General features: G+C 44.0%; 1 protein-coding gene across 2 annotated transcripts; it reads right to left on the reverse strand.

Moving 5' to 3' along the window:
- Window positions 1-105: 105 nt before the first annotated feature.
- On the reverse strand, window positions 106-9,872 carry LOC106601552 (branched-chain-amino-acid aminotransferase, cytosolic). Of its 2 annotated transcripts, none has more exons than XM_014193853.2 (11): window positions 9,772-9,872; window positions 6,955-7,026; window positions 6,269-6,469; window positions 5,912-6,022; window positions 5,707-5,826; window positions 5,182-5,345; window positions 4,529-4,671; window positions 2,715-2,800; window positions 2,394-2,534; window positions 2,221-2,295; window positions 106-2,057 (listed from the first exon to the last, which is right to left on the reverse strand). In XM_014193853.2, exons 1-11 carry the CDS (start codon window positions 9,787-9,789, stop codon window positions 2,016-2,018), a joined length of 1,173 nt encoding a protein of 390 aa, XP_014049328.1. In that variant the 5' UTR covers window positions 9,790-9,872; the 3' UTR covers window positions 106-2,015. The 2 variants fall into 2 exon arrangements, with proteins under 2 accessions (XP_014049328.1, XP_045571224.1); XM_045715268.1 differs by having other exon boundaries at window positions 6,269-6,639; window positions 9,772-9,804.
- Window positions 9,873-18,985: the final 9,113 nt, after the last annotated feature.

The raw sequence follows: 18,985 nt of genomic DNA on the forward strand, positions 1-18,985 counted from the left end.
TTACTGAGAAGGCACTACACTGACAATGGGAGATTTAAGTTTTAATCGAGTAAAGTGCATGAGCATCAAGCAGTACAAATAGTTCAGCAAAACCACACCCAGTCAGACAATGGAACACAGAGTTTATTGTAAAAATGTCCCACAACAAAAACACAGATACAGCAGGATAGCCTACTGCAACCACTAAAAACAAGTTTGATCCACAGGACAACAACAGTCCACACACCCAGTCAGGCACTTAGGGAGGAATGGAGAGAACTAAGCGATATGAAATAGTGAAATACATGAATAGAAAGGAAAGCAACAGGGTGAGGACATAAACCTGGATATACAGTTAATGAATTAGGAAGAAGGTTGTTCCAATTGACAAGAAAAACCCTCAGACAAAAAATAACTACTCATTGTTACCTTAAGTCTATATAATGATTACACACAACCTAGTGCAGAAGTCAGACAGTCTATAGCGTCTATTGAATATGGTCTCTCTCGCACTCTGAAGTCTCCATTATAAACTGGTTGGCTGACAGCTGTGGTAACAGACGTATGACTCGTTTTACTGCTGTTATTACGTTGGTAAACCAGTTTATAATAGCAATTATAAACTGGGTGGTTTGAGCCCTGAATGCTGATTGGCTGACAGCCGTGGTATACCACGGGTATGATAAAACATGTATTTTTACTGCTCTAATTAAGTTGGTAACCAGTTTATAATAGCAATAAGGCACCTCGGGTTTGTGGTATATGACCCATATACCACGACTTAGGGTTGTGTCCAGGCACTCCGCGATGCGTCGTGCGTAAGAACAGCCCTTAGCCGTGGTATATTGGCTATATACCACACTCCCTCGTGCCTTATTGCTTAATAAAGACACCATGGGGGTTTGTGGTATACGGCCAATATATCACGACTAAGGGCTGAATCCAGCATATGAACAGCCCTTGGCCAATATACCATGGCTATATACCTCGCCCACTCGGGCCTTATTGCTTAAGTATATCATGTAGCTATAGCTAACCTCTTTGTGCATGCTTGAGTTCACTTTGACCTCTCCATTTTAATCTCAATCTTTTCAACATCACTTCCTTAGTGGTATCTTTCCAATCCAGAAAGACACACACGATCACTTGACTGACTTTCTTCTGCTCTGTCACACACTTATATCAAACTAAGGTCAGTGTAAACTCATTTCTAGGAGATTGTTGAAAAGCACCTCTGGTGTCAATATGGTAAGTATAACCATTTGTATTACTGGCCTGATATACATGGGTTCTACAACAACAAAAAGTATTTTAAATCACATTGTACTTCCTCAGGTTATATAGTGACATTTAGAAAGTAACAAATCCTGTGATGTGGTTTTGATCTGATGTGTTCCTACAGTCACTTAACAATAACAGTACAGTCAACACATTCCTTATGATGTCAGCCAGTGAAAATGTCTAACAGACTCAATTGTTCCTATTAAGTACCTGTAAAAAGTTAATCGCATATTGCAAATGACCAATATAACTTACCAGTAATCCCCTACAATAGTTGTGCGTATTGCATATTTAAACTATTACAACAATACATCAGTTGTGCCTAATAGCACGGACAACCCTATAGACGATCTCATTTAGTGTTTATTAAAAAGCTTGGAGGACGATTTCTTCTGTAACCTGTGCTACAGTATGATAAAGGACTGAATAGGAAAAAGACTGACTTTGTTCCTAATACAGAAATACAGACTAGAGTAGGTTGGTTGAACCGAAGCTGCGGCTGTTTCACAGCATTACTTATACAGTATTGTGGAACTGTCGGTATTCCATGCAAGTTGCAACATTTGAATGACAGACTAACCCTATCCCTTTACAAGTCCCCGCAGAAACACCAAGAGTAACAGACGTGACCTGTTCATCTCTGCCGGTCAGCCAGCCTATCAGAAGGAGTGCATTATGGGTTGTGCTGAAGCTGCTGGTCTTGAAGATGGAGCGGGGGACTGGTCGCGATATGATTGGCATGTGCAAACTGCCAATTAAACGACCAGTGGTGCCCATTCACTCTGTTTCCGGCCATACTGAGGAGTGGATGGCGCCAGGCGAGAAGAGTGGAAACAAAAAAAAGAGCATCATCTTTATTTTGTTGCTTAGAGCAGACAAAATGTATTTAGTTGAAATTAATATCGGAGGGAAGTACTCTGTTTAAAGGGTCAAAGCAAGCATTAGGGCAGACCTGCTTACCTGCATGTCTGTCAGCTCTTTGTGGAACCTCTTGGCCAGGTCTGGACCATTCTGCATTGTAGGAATTTGGTAGGTCTGAGGGAGGGGAGAGAGAATATAATCTGGAGCATTTTGTTTGAGGGCAAAACAAAAGGGTTTCAGAAAAATGTAAATACACCAAGACTTGTGGTTACCTTCCCTTTGTAGAGCAGGCTGCCGACGGGACAGACGACACAGGCCGTCCCAGCACCAAACACCTCCGTAATCTTGCCTGAGTCCAGAGCACCGAGCAGCTCCTTCATGCCCATTGTGCGCTCTGTCACTTTGAACTCTCCCTGAAGGAAACAAAACAAGTCCGTATGACTGTGCATCACTATAATTCCAATAAAATAATTCTGCTAACCATCTCCTGTCTTCCATGTCAATGGATTACACTGGTCTTAAATTCTCTCTATCCGTTCTCAAATAACTTGAATCTTTTCCCATTATAGCCTCCCTCTTCCTCCCCTACTTACCCATTCTCTGGCCAGGTCCAGCAGAGACTGTCTGGTGACTCCTGGGAGAATGATGCCATCTAGAGGAGGAGTCAGCAACTCTCTCTCTGCATACAAACAGGTACTCTTACTCACATACATCATCTATACACCGTTGTTTGGAGTTGAACAGAATTCACCATTTCAAGTTGAACAGAAACATTAACAACCAACAGGGGAAGCACTGACAGCCTATTTTGACAGTCCAGTCAGACACTAAGCAAACAAGCACAGACATACAGACTAGAGACAGACTAGAGACAGTCAAACAGACATATGGTACCTTCAGAAATTATTCACACCCATTGACCTAGTCTGCATTTTTGTGTGTTACAGCCTGAATTCAAAATTGATTAAATATTTGAAAAATCTCTCAATCTACACACAATACCCCACAATGACAAAGTGAAAACCACATTTTTACAAATGAAATACAGAAATCTCATTTACGTGTACATACCCGAGTCAATACTTTGTCGAAGCACCTTTGGCAGTTATTACAGCTATGAATGAGTCTTTCTGGGTCAGTCTCTATGAGCTTTCCCCACCTGGATTGTGCAATATTTGCCCATTATTCTTTTAAAAATTCTTCAAGCTCTGTCAAATTGGTTATTGATCATTGCTAGACAACCACTTTCAGGTCTTGCCATATATTTTGAAGTAGATGTAAGTCAAAACTGTAACTCGGCTACTCAGAAACATTGACAGTCTTATTTTGAGGTAGAGTTGGCCTTGTGTTGTAGGTTATTGTCCTGCTGAAAGGTGAATTCATCTCCCAGTGTCTGGTGGAAAGCAGACAACCAGGTTTTCCTCTAGGATTTTACCTGTGCTTAGCTCCATTTATTTTTTATCCTGAAAACCTCCCCAGTCCTTAACAATTACAAGCATACCCATAACATGATGCAGCCATCACTATGCTTGAAAATATGGAGTGGTACTCAGTAATGTGTTGTATTGGATTTGCCCTAAACACAACACTTTGTATTCAGGACAAAAAGTGAATTGCTTTGCCACATATTTTGCTGTATTACTTAAGTGCCTTGTTGCAAACAGGATGAATGTTTTAGAATATATTTATTCGTACAGGCTTCCTTTTTTCCCACTCTGTCATTTAAGTTAGTATTATGGAGTAACTACATAGTTGTCGATTCATCCTCAGTGGTCTCCTAATTACAGTCATTAAACTCTAACTGTTTTAAAGTCACCATTGGCCTCGTGTTGAAATTCCGGAGCGGTTTCCTTCCTCTCCGGCAACTGAGTGAGGAGGGACGCCTGCATCTTTGTTTGACTGGGTGTATTGATACACCATCCAAAGTGTAATTACTAACTTTACCATGCGCAAAGGGATATTCAGAGTCTGCTTTTTTAATTTTTACACATCTACCAATCGGTGCTCTTCTTTGCGAGGCATTGGAAAACGTCCCTGGTCTTTGTGGTTGAATCTGTGTTTGAAATTCAATGCTCAACTGAAGGACCTTACAGATAATTGTATGTGTGGTGTACAGAGATGAGGAAATCATTAATAAATCATGTTGATTACTATTATTGCACACAGAGTGCATCCATGCAACTTATGTGACTTGAACTTATTTAGGCTTGCCAGGGATGGAATACTTATTGACTCAAGACATTTCGGATTTTCATTTGGCATTATCACTGGCCTATTGTGTGTAGGCCAGTGATAAAATCTCAATTTAATCCATTTTAAATTCAGGTTGTAAAAACAACATTTGGAAAAAGTCAAGGGTTGTGAATACTTTCTGAAGGCACTGTACAGACTAGACAGTGAAACAGACCTCCTCCCTCATTCGTCCAGTAGATGAAGAGGTTCATGGTGCCGACCTCTGTGATCTCCTCCTGCTCTCCATACAGCCACAGGACCTGCTGACAGCCCAGCTTTATAGCCTCATTCTGCACTGATATAGTCGGCCCATAGTTACTGACAGAGAGAGGGAGAGAGACAAAGTATAAGAGTGAAAGGGAGGAATAGACATGGGAGAGAGGAGGGGTGGTGGAATATTTCATTTCAGCAGGCAGCTCCCTTGGAAACACACAACCCTCATAAACAGCTCCTCCTGCTGCAGGGGGCTGACCTTGTGAGAGAGGTCAAAGCAACATGGCTACCAGAGGACAGACAGGACATTAAGTTCATATTCAGCTAACATGCAGCCAACATGTTGTAATCTAGAGGAATGTGCATGGTTAAAATAGCTAAACAATTACATTATAAGCCTCAAGCTGTCTCCAGAAGTAAACTTGGGGCCCCAGAGTCAGACCATATCTTGATAATTCCATGACGTTAAACATGAGTTGTTATATAGCTAATAAGCTATTAAGAAACCACCATCTCGTTTTTTGGAAATTCCAACGCAACAAAGCAACCCATTGTTAATTTCGCAAATTGAGTCACTTCTACTTGGAAGTGTGTGTGTTAAAGTGTGATACTCACCCCCCCATCTTGTAGGCTCCGACCCCCCCTCTACAGGCCCTGACATAGCTTGGGTCTGCCAGCAGAGAGACAGGGCTGAAGGCCCCTGTGGTAAAGTAGGGCCCTACAGGACCCACGATGCAAAATAGTAGGGCTTGGCTGGCCCTCGACACACCCAGGGAAGGCTAAGGCCAGGAGGGAGAGAGGGGAGGAAGGAGAGGGGTGTTACTGGAGGAAACAGTGACAGCGCTGCGTCACTACCTAGGGCTAAGTGCAGATGATTCAAAAATAGATATGATCATTTTTTTATTTAACTAGGCAAGTCAGTTAAGAACCAATTCTTATTTACAATGACGGCCTAGGAACAGTGGGTTAACTGCCTTGTTCAGGGGCAGAATGACAGATTCTTACCTTGTCAGCTCAGGGAATTGATCTAGCAACCTTTCAGTTACTGGCCCAACGCTCTAACCACTAGACTACCTGCCACCCCCAAATGTGAAACCATGGTGACTGTCTCCTGTGTCTGTGAGGGGGAGCAGTGCTCACCTCAATCCCAATGAAGGTGGGTCTGATGTAGAGGCTGGCATCTAGGGAGTAGGGGACCCACTCCTGGTCCACCTCCACCAGCTTCCTGATGCACTCCAACAGCTCCACCTTATCAAACAACTACACAGAGACGGGAGGGACAGAGGACCTGTAACTACTTGGTTCAGTTGAGTGGGTTCTTCAGGACCAGGTCTGAGAGACTCACAGGGAGACAGCTGCGGTCAGCAGTGCGGTGCATCCTCTCCATGTTCAGGTTGGGTCTGAACAGACGGATGTGGTTGTCCACCCCTCTGAACGCCTTCATGCCCTCAAACAGCTGAGAGAGACAGACATACTGTTCATACATCTGGCAGAATGAACCATCTCTGAAAGAATAAGCTAGGTGACTTGTATCAAGGACAGACGTCTTAGTAAGACAGTGCTAGCCTCGTCAGGAAAATTGACCGCTGCGCTCACATTTCGTTTTTGAAACAGAATGTGAACTATTGCGACGTCTGTCTGGTTTTACGAGGCTAACATAGCCAAATGTCTCCTATGTCTGCACTATGGCTCCTTCTCTCACCTCTATGGAGTAGTGCAGGGCAGAGGTGGCAGGGTGCAGCGACAGGTTCTGAAAGGGCTTGATCTGGGGAACCTTCCAGCCCTCTTTCTCTGACCAATAGATGGTCAGCATGTGGTCTGAAAACTGCTTGCCAAACACCAGGGAGGCGGGGTCTGGCTTGGGCTTCCCCGCAGTGTTGCGCTCGATAGTGAGGTCTGCGGCCTGAGAGAGGAAGACGGGCGGAGCAGAAGAGACAGACGGACAGACAGACGAGGAGGGGAAAGGAACAGACCGAGGGCCGAACACAATGATTTTCTTTATTGTAATGAAAGGGCATGCTTGGAGCGGAAATTAATGGTGGTCTTGGGAGCCAATTAAGCACTTCAATTAAACTGAATTAAATAATCAAAGCACAAGGAAGTGAGAGAAGGGAAGAAAGGGTACAGAGTCACGTGGTGGACTAAGAAAAAGTTAGATCAAAAGACCCCTGGGCTGACTGGTAGGCTACTGGACTGGTGCCAAATGACACTTCTGCCTGTTAACAAGCTTCAGCAGGCCTCTGTTAAACAGCCGTGCCTTAGAGTCATGCCAAGCTCCTAAAAACCTCCTGTGTTGGGGGGTTGTGATGACTCAGACAATAGAGAGTAATACAATGACTCAGGAAACTGGCTCAGGTGTCTGGTCATTACTTCTCCTTTTTATATTACCTTGAATGAGCTGGCAAACCGCAACGGCCCCACAGAGTAGGGGATGGCTTGAATGAACCGTCCATGAAGTGCCTAATAAACAGAAAACATTACATTTAATAATCCCGGTAAAGTTAAGAATATAGGCTACCAGAATTCACATTATGACAAATAACCTACCTTGTAATACAGTCTACTCCCACATTGGAAACATACCTTCTCAACCAAGGTGACAATGTTGTCCCTCTTCTAGATAGATGTAAACCAGCACACGTGTCTGGCGTGACGTGTGTGTATATAACACATACATACACATAAAAGGTATGTGGACACCCCTTCAAAACTAGTGGATTTGGCTATTTCAGCCACACCCGTTGCTGACAGGTGTATAAAAATCGAGCACACAGCCATGCAAACTCCATAGACAAACATTGGTAGTAGAATGGCCTTACGGAAGGGCTCAGGGACTTTCAACGTGACTCCGTCATAGGATGCACCCTTTTCAACATGTCAGTTCGTCAAATTCCTGCCCTGCTAGAGCTTCCCCGGTCAACTTTAAGTGCTCTTATTGTGAAGTAGAAACGTCTAGGAGCAACAACGGCTCAGCCGCGAAGTGGTAGACCACACAAGCTCACAGAGCGGGACCGCCGAGTGCTGAAGCGCGTAAAAATTGTCTGTCCTCGGTTGCAAAACTCATGATGAATCACGCTTCACCATCTGGCAATCCGACGGACAAATCTGTGTTTGGCCAATGCCAGGAGAACGCTACCTGCCCCAATGCATAGTGCCAACTGTAAAGTTCGGCGGAGGAGGAATAATGGTCTGGGGCTGTTTTTCATGGTTCGGGCTAGGCCCCTTAGTTCCAGTGAAGGGAAATCTTAATGCTAAAGCCTATAATGACATTGTAGACGATTATGTGCTTCCAACTTTGTGGCAACGGTTTGGGGAAGGCCCTTCCCTGTTTCAGCATGACAAAGTGAGGTCCATACAGAACCGATTTGTTGAGATCGGTGTGGAAGAACTTGACTGGCCTGCACAGAGCCCTGACCTCAACCCCATCGAACAGCTTTGGGATGCATTGGAAGCCCTTACACAACCTGGAGGTTTGTTTTGGGTTATTGTCCTGTTGAAAAACAAATGATAGTGGGACTAAGCCCAAACCAGATGGCATATCGCTGCAGAATGCTGTGGTAGCCATGCTGGTTAAGTGCGCCTTGAATTCTAAATAAATCACGGACAGTGTCACCAGCAAAGCACCCCCACACTTCCTACATGCTTCACGGGGGGAACCACACATGCAGAGATCATCTGTTCACCTACTCTGCGTCTCACAAAGACACAGCGGTTGGAACCAAAAATCTCAAATTTGGTCTCATCAAGTCTATTCTTATTGATGTCCTTTAGTAGTTGGTTCTTTGCAGCAATTTTGCAGCAATTCGACCACGAAGGTCTGATTCACGCAGTCTCCTCTGAACAGTCGATGTTGAGATTTGTCTGTTTCTTGAACTCTGTGAAGCATTTATTTGGGCTGCAATCGGAGGTGCACTTAACTCTAATGAACTTGTCCTCTGCAGAAGAGGCAACGCTGGGTCTCCCTTTCCTGTGGCTGTCCTCATGAGAGCCAGTTTCATCATAGCGCTTGATGGTTTTTGCAACTGCACTTGAAGAAACTTTCAAAATTCTTGAAATTTTCCAGATTGACTGACCTTCATGTCCTAAAGTAATGATGGACTGTTGTTTCTCTTTGCTTATTTGAGCTGTTCTTGCCATAATATGGATTTGGTCTTTTACCAAATAGGGCAATCTTCTGTATACCACCCCTACCTTATCACACCACAACTGATTGGCTCAAACACATTAAGTAAAGAAATTCCACAAATTCACTTTTAACAAGGCACACCTGTTAATTGAAATGCATTACAGGTGACTACCTCATGAAGCTGGTTGAGAGAATGCCAAGAATGTGCAAAGCTGTCATCATTGCAAAGGGAGGCTACTTTGAAGAATCTCAAATATATTTTGATCTGTTTAACACTTTTTAGATTACTACATGATTCCATAATGGGTGTTATTTCATAGTTTATGTCTTTACTATTAATCTACAATGTAGAAAATCTACAATAGTAAAAATAAATTTAAACCTTTGAATGAGTAGGTGTCCAAACTTGACTGGTACTGTATGTTTTGGCCTGTCTGGTGAAGGTATACTGAGAGAGAGTGTGTGTGTGTGTGTGTGTTGGAGACATAGCCAACACCTCATAGCAGGCATGCCATTTCTAGGGAAAACCACCTCTTTGCAATGAAACGTAATTTGACACTGTATTTCCATGCATTGAGATTTCGCTTTTATCGTAAAAAACACCCTTCACATTTTAAAGCTTACACCTGTAGTTCCTGACTGGCTAAAGATTCGGATTAATGTAATCCACCCTAAATCTTCATTGCTGCATTGTTATTTTGCATGACAATGAACATTTGTTAAAGATCCTATTTTTACGCCACACATTTATTTATCACCCCCGCTCCGATTACTGGCGCAAAGACTCCCCTAGGCCTATTAATCTGTGACTGCACGCTTCGACACTGCCAACATGAATAACGTCACCAAAAGCAGTAGCTGCTAGCTAACATTACATTACTTGGCTAGCTGCGCCTGTGTAACTGATAGACTGAAGGTAACGCAGCGCGGGGCTAGTAGCACATCAGTTAAACAAGTAAATAGTGGAGGTCCATTAACTCTTACTTGTTCAACACATTAGCCCCGCACTGTTAACTATTTACAGAGACGATCGAGATAAACAGACAATAGCGATATAAGAGAGTGATCTTTGGACTCACCGTCCTCAGAGCTGCCATCGCCGCAACGTAGCTAATGAATGGTAAATGTGTCCGTGTGGGAGCAAATTCTATAAGCAGTGATCATTTGTGTTCCGTATTGGACCTTGGCATAATGACAACAATGTTCTTGAGATAAAAATAATAAAACACCAACCATGTCCAAATTCGTATCTGATATATATTTCTTATATATTTTATTGGTAAATTGTGTACGAATAGGTTTGCAAATTCCATTGACTTTCAAGTAGGCTATTTTACCTTTACACGAAATAATAAAGACGTCATCTGAAGACATGCTGGTATGAATACTGAATTCATTGTTAATAAAATATACAGCAAATTATAATGTAAGATGATAATAGTCAGCACTGCAGTGTGTTGAAGATGACATAGGCGTGACGAATCTCTGCCATGTGGTTGTACAAAACAGACAAGGTTAGAAGGGTTCGAATAAACGAGGTTAATCAAGTTCAAAAGACCAAGAGTGGAGATGGCCACGATTGGTCTACGAAAGGGAGTTGTAGCAATCTTGTTATTTGATTGGGCGTCGGCTTTGGGATGGGCATTTAAATACTACAACGTAACCATCGTTTAGAAGTGTATTTGTTATATAATGCATAATTTCTCCTGTAATATTGTCTAAATCTTTGTAATAATAATAATATGTTGAACACTATCGTTTTCTTTACATGCCAATGTTGTCCATCAGCATTCAGCACACTTGCATTGTCCAATAGCGTGTCCACAAAGATTGTCTATTATATTGACAATATAGTCAAGAGGCAGCTCTAACAATAGAAATGCATGTCCTCAAAGATGGAAGATAGGCGGGAGGAGGCGAGATCAGGTGGGACCATTCTAGCCAATGAGGAAAAGGAGGACCGAACAGGCCCCCATTAACATCGACAGGACTGAAGTGGAGCGGGTCAAGAGTTTCAAGTTCCTTGGTGTCCACATCACTAACAAACTATCATGGTTCAAACACACCAAAACAGTTGTGATGAGGGCACGACAACATTTTTTTCTCCCTCAGGGGAATGAAAAGATTTGGCATGGGTCCCCAGATCCTCAAAAAGTTCTACAGCTGCACTTTCAAGAGCATCAAAAAAATAAAAATAATTTAAAAAAAAAACATTGAGAGCATCCTGACCTGTTACATCCCCGCCTGGTATGGCAACTGCTCGGCATCTGACCGTAAAGCGCTACTGAAGGTAGTGTGTACAGCCCAGTATATCACTGGGGCCAAGCTTCCTGCCATCCAAGACCTATATACTCAGGGCTACTGAGTGGCACAGTGGTCTAAGACACTGCATCCCTGTGCAAGAGGTGTCACTGCAGTACCTGGTTCAAATCCAGGCTGTGTCACATCTGGCTGTGATTGGGAGTCTGATAGGGTGGTGCACAACTGTCCCGGGGAAGGCCATCATTGTAAATAAGAATTTGTTCTAGTTAAATAAAAATACTAACTAGGTGTTGTCAGAGGAAGGCCCACCCCCACTGCTGTTTATTATCTATGCATAGTCACATTACAAATTATTCCGACTAACCTGTATCCCCGCACATTGACTTGGTACCCTGTTTGTAGCCTCATTATTGTTATGTACATTTATTGTGTAATATGATCTATTATTAGTAGTATTTTTGACTTTAGTTTATTTAGTCAATCTTTTATTAACTCTATTTCTTGAACTGCATTCTTGGTTAAGGGCCTGTAAGTAAGCATTTCACATCCTACCATACTTTTGTCTGTACATTATACCTTAAAGCTTAAAGCTTAAAGCTATTGTATTCGGCGCATGTGATAAATACAATTTGATTTGATTTAAAAGGGCAGATATGCGTTTGAACAACATGCCATAGAGATAGATAGAGGACTCATCTTTGTATCTGTGCCATTATAGTGTCTATGACAGCATGGGCAGCACAATTGAGGCTATCTCCATTTCAAAGTAGTCCATTTTCTTCTTCTTTATTGGCTGATTGCTCCAAACTCAACGGAATCCCCACTCCTCAATAGCAATGACCATGCCAAAACGAGTTAGATCCATGATGAGTCCTCTATCCCCAACAGGCGTACCTCAGATATAAAGTCAATTTTTTTCAAAGTTGCCGAAATGCCACCTGCGTCCAATTATATCAGTGCATTCATAACAACCTAACCATTACGAAACTTCTATTCCATAAAAAAAAGACTCTTGCAGCAAATTAGCAATTACCTTTTTTACTGACCAAATTCTACACTCTCTCATTGACCTCCATACAAAAACTCCTCACTTCGTGGGTTTATTTTTGTTGACTGATTTTGGGCTGAGTAAAACATCTCGCTTCGCCTTTTCCTCTCTGGTGTGCATATAGAAAGCTGATGCAACTCTTGGGAAGCATTTCCCGGTTGCACACTTTGTATGATCTTTGGGTTTCACTTCTAGTGCACCACTGAGATATACAGTATATTAAATACTAGGCACTCTGGCTATCACACTCACAGAACCTATGTAGCCAAGACTACTGACTGAAAATAATGAATTTACCTTACGTGCAAATAGGATGCTATCCTATTGGAGGATTGCAAAATATTTTGCAAAAACTTGTCTAATTGTTACTAATCAAATGTATTTTACTGTATCAAAATGTGTGTATTGTAAATAAAAAATATTGGATTAAGTGAGGTTGTGTAATCTATTCCAAGTAACCTTAGTTTAATCGGGCAATTTTCTTGAGCCACTATAACTATAACTATTTTTTGCCAATTGGATTGGTCCCCTCTACCACACGGAACCCCACTAATCTACCGACGGAAACGCACAGGGTGGCTAAAAACAGACCATCTTCTGCCAACTTCTGACTTGCTACTCATGGCCAGGCTAGCTGTCTGAATCGCCGTGACCGCAACCGACCTCACTACTCACTGGACCCTTTTGATCACTTGGCTAAGCATGCCTCTCCTTAATGTCAATATGCCTTGTCCATTGCTGTTCTGGTTAGTGTTTATTGGCTTATTTCACTGTAGAGCCTCTAGCCCTGCTCATTATACCTTATCCAACCTCTCAGTTCCTCCACCCACACATGCTATGACATCTTCTGGTTTCAATGATGTTTCTAGAGACAATATCTCTCTCATCATCACTCAATGCCTAGGTTTACCTCCACTGTATTCACATCCTACCATACTTTTGGCTGTACATTATACCTTAAAGCTATTTTATCGCCCCCAGAAACCTGCTCCATTTACTCTCTGTTCCGGACGTCCTAGACGACCAATTCTCATAGCGTTTAGCCGTACCCTTATCCTACTCCTCCTCTGTTCCTCTGGCGATGTATAGGTGAATCCAGGCCCTGCAGTGCCTAGCTCCACTCCTATTCCCCAGGCGCTCTCTTTTGATGACTTCTGTAACCGTAATAGCCTTGGTTTCATGCATGTTAACATCAGCCTCCTCCCTAAGTTTGTTTTATTCACTGCTTTAGCACACTCTGCCAACCCGGATGTCCTAGCCGTGTCTGAATCCTGGCTTAGGAAGACCACCAAAAACTCTGAAATCTCCATCCCTAACTACAAAATTTTCATACAAGTTAGAACGTCCAAAGGGGGCGGTGTTGCAATCTACTGCAGAGATGTCTGCAGAGTTCTGTCCTACTATCCAGGTCTGTGCCCAAACAATTTGAACTTCTACTTTTAAAAATCCACCTCTCTAAAAACAAGTCTCTCACCGTTGCCACCTGCTATAGACCACCCTCTGCCCCCAGCTGTGCTCTGGACACCATATGTGAACTGATTGCCCCCCATCAATCTTCAGTGATCGTGCTGCTAGGTGAACTAAACTGGGACATGCTTAACACCCCAGCCATCCTACAATCTAAGCTTGATGCCCTCAATCTCACACAAATTATCAATGAACCTACCAGGTACCACCCCAAAGCCGTAAACACAGGCACCCTCATAGATATCATCCTAACCAACTTGCCCTCTAAATACACCTCTGCTGTTTACAACCAGGATCTCAGCGATCACTGCCTCATTGCCTGCATCCGTAATGGGTCAGCAGTCAAACGACCTCCACTCATCACTGTCAAACGCTCCCTGAAACACTTCAGCGAGCAGGCCTTTCTAATCGACCTGGCCCGGGTATCCGTGAAGGATATTGACCTCATCCCTTCAGTAGAGGATGCCTGGTTATTTTTTTTAAATGCCTTCCTCACCATCTTAAATAAGCATGCTCCATTCAAGAAATTTAGAACCAGGAACAGATATAGCCCTTGGGTCTCTCCAGACCTGACTGCCCTTAACCAACACAAAAACATCCTGTGGCGTTCTGCATTAGCATTGAACAGCCCCCGTGATATGCAACTTTTCAGGGAAGTTAGAAACCAATATACACAGGCAGTTAGAAAAGCCAAGGGTAGCTTTTTCAAGCAGAAATTTACTTCCTGCAACACAAACTCAAAAAAGTTCTGGGACACTGTAAAGTCCTTGGAGAATAAGACCACCTCCTCCCAGCTGTCCACTGCACTGAGGATAGGAAACTCTGTCACCACCGATAAAATCCACTATAATTGAGAATTTCAATAAGCATTTTTCTACGGCTGGCCATGCTTTCCACCTGGCTACCCCTACCCCGGCCAACAGCACTGCACCTCCCACAGCAACTCGCCCAAGCCTTCCCCATTACTCCTTCTCCCAAATCCAGTCAACTGATGTTCTGAAAGACCCGCAAAATCTGGACCCCTACAAATCAGCCGGGCTAGACAACCTGGACCCTAAAATTATCTGCCGAAATTGTTGCAACCCCTATTACTAGCCTGTTCACCCTCTCTTTCGTGTCGTCTGAGATTCCCAAAGATTGGAAAGCAGCTGCGGTCATCTTCCTCTTCAAAGGGGGGGACACTCTTGACCCAAACTGCTACAGACCAATATCTATCCTACCCTGCCTTTCTAAAGTCTTCGAATGCCAAGTCAACAAACAGATTACTGACCATTTCGAATCCCACCGCACCTTCGCCACTATGCAATCTGGTTTCAGAGCTGGTCATGGGTGCACCTCAGCCACACTCAAGATCCTAAACGATATCTTAACCGCCATCGATAAGAAACAATACTGTGCAGCCGTATTCATTGACCTGGCCAAGGCTTTCGACTCTGTCAATCACCACATCCTCATCGGCAGACTCAATAGCCTTGGTTTCTCAAATGATTGCCTCGCCTGGTTCACCAACTACTTCTCTGATAGAGTTCAGTGTGTCAAATCGGAGGGCCTGTTGTCCGGGCCTCTGGCAGTCTCTATGGGGGTGCCACAGGGTTCAATTCTTGGGCCGACACTTTTCTCTGTATACATCAATGATGTCGCTCTTGCTGTTGGTGAGTCTCTGATCCACCTCTATGCAGACGACACCATTCTGAATATTTCTGGCCCTTCTTTGGACACTGTGTTAACTACCCTCCAGACGAGCTTCAATGCCATACAACTCTCCTTCCGTGGCCTCCAACTGCTCTTAAATGCAAGTAAAACTAAATGCATGCTCTTCAACCGATCGCTGCCTGCACCTACCCGCCTGTCCAGCATCACAACTCTGGACGGTTCTGACTTAGAATATGTGGACAACTACAAATACTTATGTGTCTGGTTAGACTGTAAACTCTCCTTCCAGACTCACATCAAACATCTCCAATCCAAAGTTACATCTAGAATTGGCTTCCTATTTCACAACAAAGCATCTTTCACTCATGCTGCCAACCCTCTTAAAACTGACCATCCTACTGATCCTCGACTTCGGCGATGTCATTTACAAAATAGCCTCCAATACCCTACTCAATAAATTGGATGCAGTCGATCACAGTGCCATCCGTTTTGTCACCAAAGCCCCACATACTACCCACCACTGCGACCTGTACGCTCTCGTTGGCTGGCTCTCGCTTCATACTCGTCGCCAAACCCACTGGCTCCAGGTCATCTACAAGACCCTGCTTGGTAAAGGTCCCCCTTATCTCAGCTCGCTGGTCACCATAGCAGCACCCACCTGTAGCACGCGCTCCAGCAGGTATATCTCTCTGGTCACCCCCAAAGCCAACTCCTCCTTCGGCCGCCTCTCCTTCCAGTTCTCTGCTGCCAGTGACTGGAACGAACTACAAAAATCTCTAAAACTGGAAACACTTATCTCCCTCACTAGCTTTAAGCACCAGCTGTCAGAGCAGCTCACAGATTACTGCACCTGTACATAGCCCATCTATAATTTAGCCCAAACAACTACCCCTTCCCCTACTGTATTTATTTATTTATTTTGTTCCTTTGCACCCCATTATTTCTATTTCTACTTTGCACTTTCTTCCACTGCAAATCTACTATTCCAGTGTTTTACTTGCTATATTGTATTTACTTCGCCACCATGGCCTTTTTTGCCTTTACCTCTCTTATCTCACCTCATTTGCTCACTTTGTATATAGACTTATTTTTCTACTATATTATTGACTGTATGTTTATTTTACTCCATGTGTAACTCTGTGTTGTTGTATGTGTCAAACTGCTTTGCTTTATCTTGGCCAGGTCGCAATTGTAAATGATAACTTGTTCTCAACTTGCCTATCTGGTTAAATAAAGGTGAAATAAAATAAATAAATATCAATGTGGGCGTCTGTGTTTTGTGGAGCCTGAATCACCTGTTGGTCTAGTTTCATTTCATGGTGAATTAGGCCTACTCTGGGGATTTCTCCTGGGGATTTCTCCTGGGGATTTCTTCTACCCTGTAGCAAAACAAATGACAAGTCCATGTCACTGAGATTTGTGCTCTGGAGTTTGGAGCATGGTGAAGAACATTCAAATCATTCAAAATACTTCACCAGAAAGCATGACTTAGCCACAGAGGATCATTAGCTTATTTAAAAACAATTGTGGTGGATTGTTTCAAATCACAAGCATATAGGGCTATATGCCTAGTTGGGAAGCATCTCAATTTGGGCAGCGCATGTAGCAATAGGCCTAGCTAATTATTGAGATGCAGCTGTCAGTGAAAAGCAATGCATCTAAAATATGTGTGAAGATAATGTGTCTTGACTATCATTTGAAATGTTGAGACAAGAAGAAGGGGAGGGGTATGTGGCGATATTGGTGCATCTCTCTCCAGAATGCGCTCAGCTCTCCAGAATGTGATGAGCTGTCTCCCGCCAATTCTTGCGCATTCCTTGTTAGTATTAATTGTTTGACTGTTGAGTGTTGTTTTTTATAAATTCAAGGCCTGGTACGTGGGGCTGGCGTTGGGGATGCCGGACTAGGCCCACATACCTCAGGGCTAGTGCTAGGGGCAAGAGTAGGTCGAGCTGGACTAGGCTGCCGCTCGGGAATGCCTGGTGCGCGGTGCTGGCTTCGGAGGAGCCAGACTGGATACACACCTGTAGGCTTGTGCGGGGAGCAGGGATAGGTCGAGCGTTCGGGGTGCTGGTACAGGGTGGACTGGGCTATGCAGGGGCCTGACTTCGGAGGCGTACCGGTGGCCAGACGTATTGGGCTGGCATCCTCCTTCCAGGCTGGATGCCCACTCTAGCACGGCCTTTGCTTGGGGCTGAGATCACACACACCGGACTGTGCGTGCGCATGGGCGAGATCTTGCGTACCTCTTCGTACTTCGGAGCTCTCCACTCCATGTGCTCCCCATAATAAGCACGAGGTGTTGGCTTCAGGGGCATCCTTTGCCCAGCCACCCACCCCGTGTGCCCCCCAAAAAAATGTTTATTGGGGCTGCCTCTCAGGCCTCCTTGCTAGCCTCGTCCCAACGTACTTCTACCGGTCCTCACCGTTCCTTCGCCACGGACCTTCTCCCGCCAGGATTTCCTCCCATGACCACGATTCCCTGTAGTCCTCCTGCTTCCTTGGCTGCTCCCTCTTCTGTTGCTTGGTCCGGTTGTGGTGGGTAGTTCTGTAACGGGTGTCGTGTGTGGAGGACCAAGACGCAACAGGGAAGTGTATACTCATCTTCTCTTTTTAATATATAAGAAGGAGAAACAAAATAAACACGTATACAATTAACAGAAACGACACTAACAAATAACACCTTTACAGGTCAGAACGTGACAGTGGCGAAATAATTACAATTTAGCAATTAACACTGGAGTGACAGATGTGCAGAAGATGAATGTGCAAATAGAGATTCTGGGGTGCAAAGGAGCAAAAAACAAAATACCAATATGGGGATGAGGTAGTTGGGTGGGCTATTTACAGATGGGCTGTGTACAGGTGCAATGATCGGTAAGCTGCTCTGACAGCTGATGCTTAAAGTTAGTGAGGGAGATATAAGACTCCAGCTTCAGTGACTTTTGCAATTCATTCCAGTCATTGGCAGCAGAGAACTGGAATGAAAGGCAGTTGGCTTTGGGGATGACCAGTGAAATATTCCTGTTGGAGCACGTGCTACGGGTGGGTGCTGCTATGGTGACCAGTGAGCTGAGATAAGGAGGGGCTTTACCTAGAAAATACTTTTAGATGACCTGGAGCCAGTGGGTTTGGCGACAAATATGAAGCGAGGACCAGCCAACGAGAGCATACAGGTTGCAGTGGTGGGTAGTATATAGTGCTTTGGTGACAAAACAGATGGGACTGTGATAGACTACAACCAATTTGCTGAGTAGAGTGTTGGAGGCTATTTTGTAAATTACATCGCCGAAGTCAAGGATCGGTAGGATAGTCAGTTTTACGAGGGTATGTTTGGCAGCATGAGTGAATGGATGCTTTGTTGTGAAATAGGAAGCCGATTCTAGATTTAATTTTGGATTGGAGACGCTTAATGCGAGTCTGGAAGGAGAGTTTACAGTCTAACCAGACACATAGGTATTTGTAGTTGTCCACATATTCTAAGTCAGAACCATCCAGAGTAGTGATGCTGGACGGGCGGGCAGGTGCGGGCAGGGATCAGTTGAAGAGCATGCATTTAGTTTTACTTGCATTTAAGAGCAGTTGGAGGCCACGAAAGGACTCTTGTATGGCAGCTCGTCTGGAGGTTAGTTAAAACATTGTCCAAAGAAGGGCCAGAAATATACAGAATGGTGTTGTCTGTGTAGAGGTGGATCAGAGAATCACCAGCAGCAAGAGAGACATCATTGATGTATACAGAGAAAAGAGTCAGCCCGAGAATTGAACCCTGTGGCACCCCCATAGAGACTGCCAGAGGCCCGGACAACACTGAACTCTGTCTGAGAAGTAGTTGGTGAACCAGGCGAGGCAGTCATTTGAGAAAC

The sequence above is a fragment of the Salmo salar genome, chromosome ssa03 (genome assembly GCF_905237065.1).
Source record: "Salmo salar chromosome ssa03, Ssal_v3.1, whole genome shotgun sequence".
Lineage (NCBI taxonomy): Eukaryota > Metazoa > Chordata > Actinopteri > Salmoniformes > Salmonidae > Salmo > Salmo salar.

Coding starts and splice junctions, on each gene's coding strand:
- LOC106601552 (XM_014193853.2), bottom strand. Junction 6,470..6,954: donor GGTTTGCCAGCTCATTCAAG/GTAATATAAAAA, acceptor TTCCTCTCTCAG/GCCGCAGACCTCACTATCGA. Junction 5,827..5,911: donor CTGACCGCAGCTGTCTCCCT/GTGAGTCTCTCA, acceptor GTCTCTGTGTAG/TTGTTTGATAAGGTGGAGCT.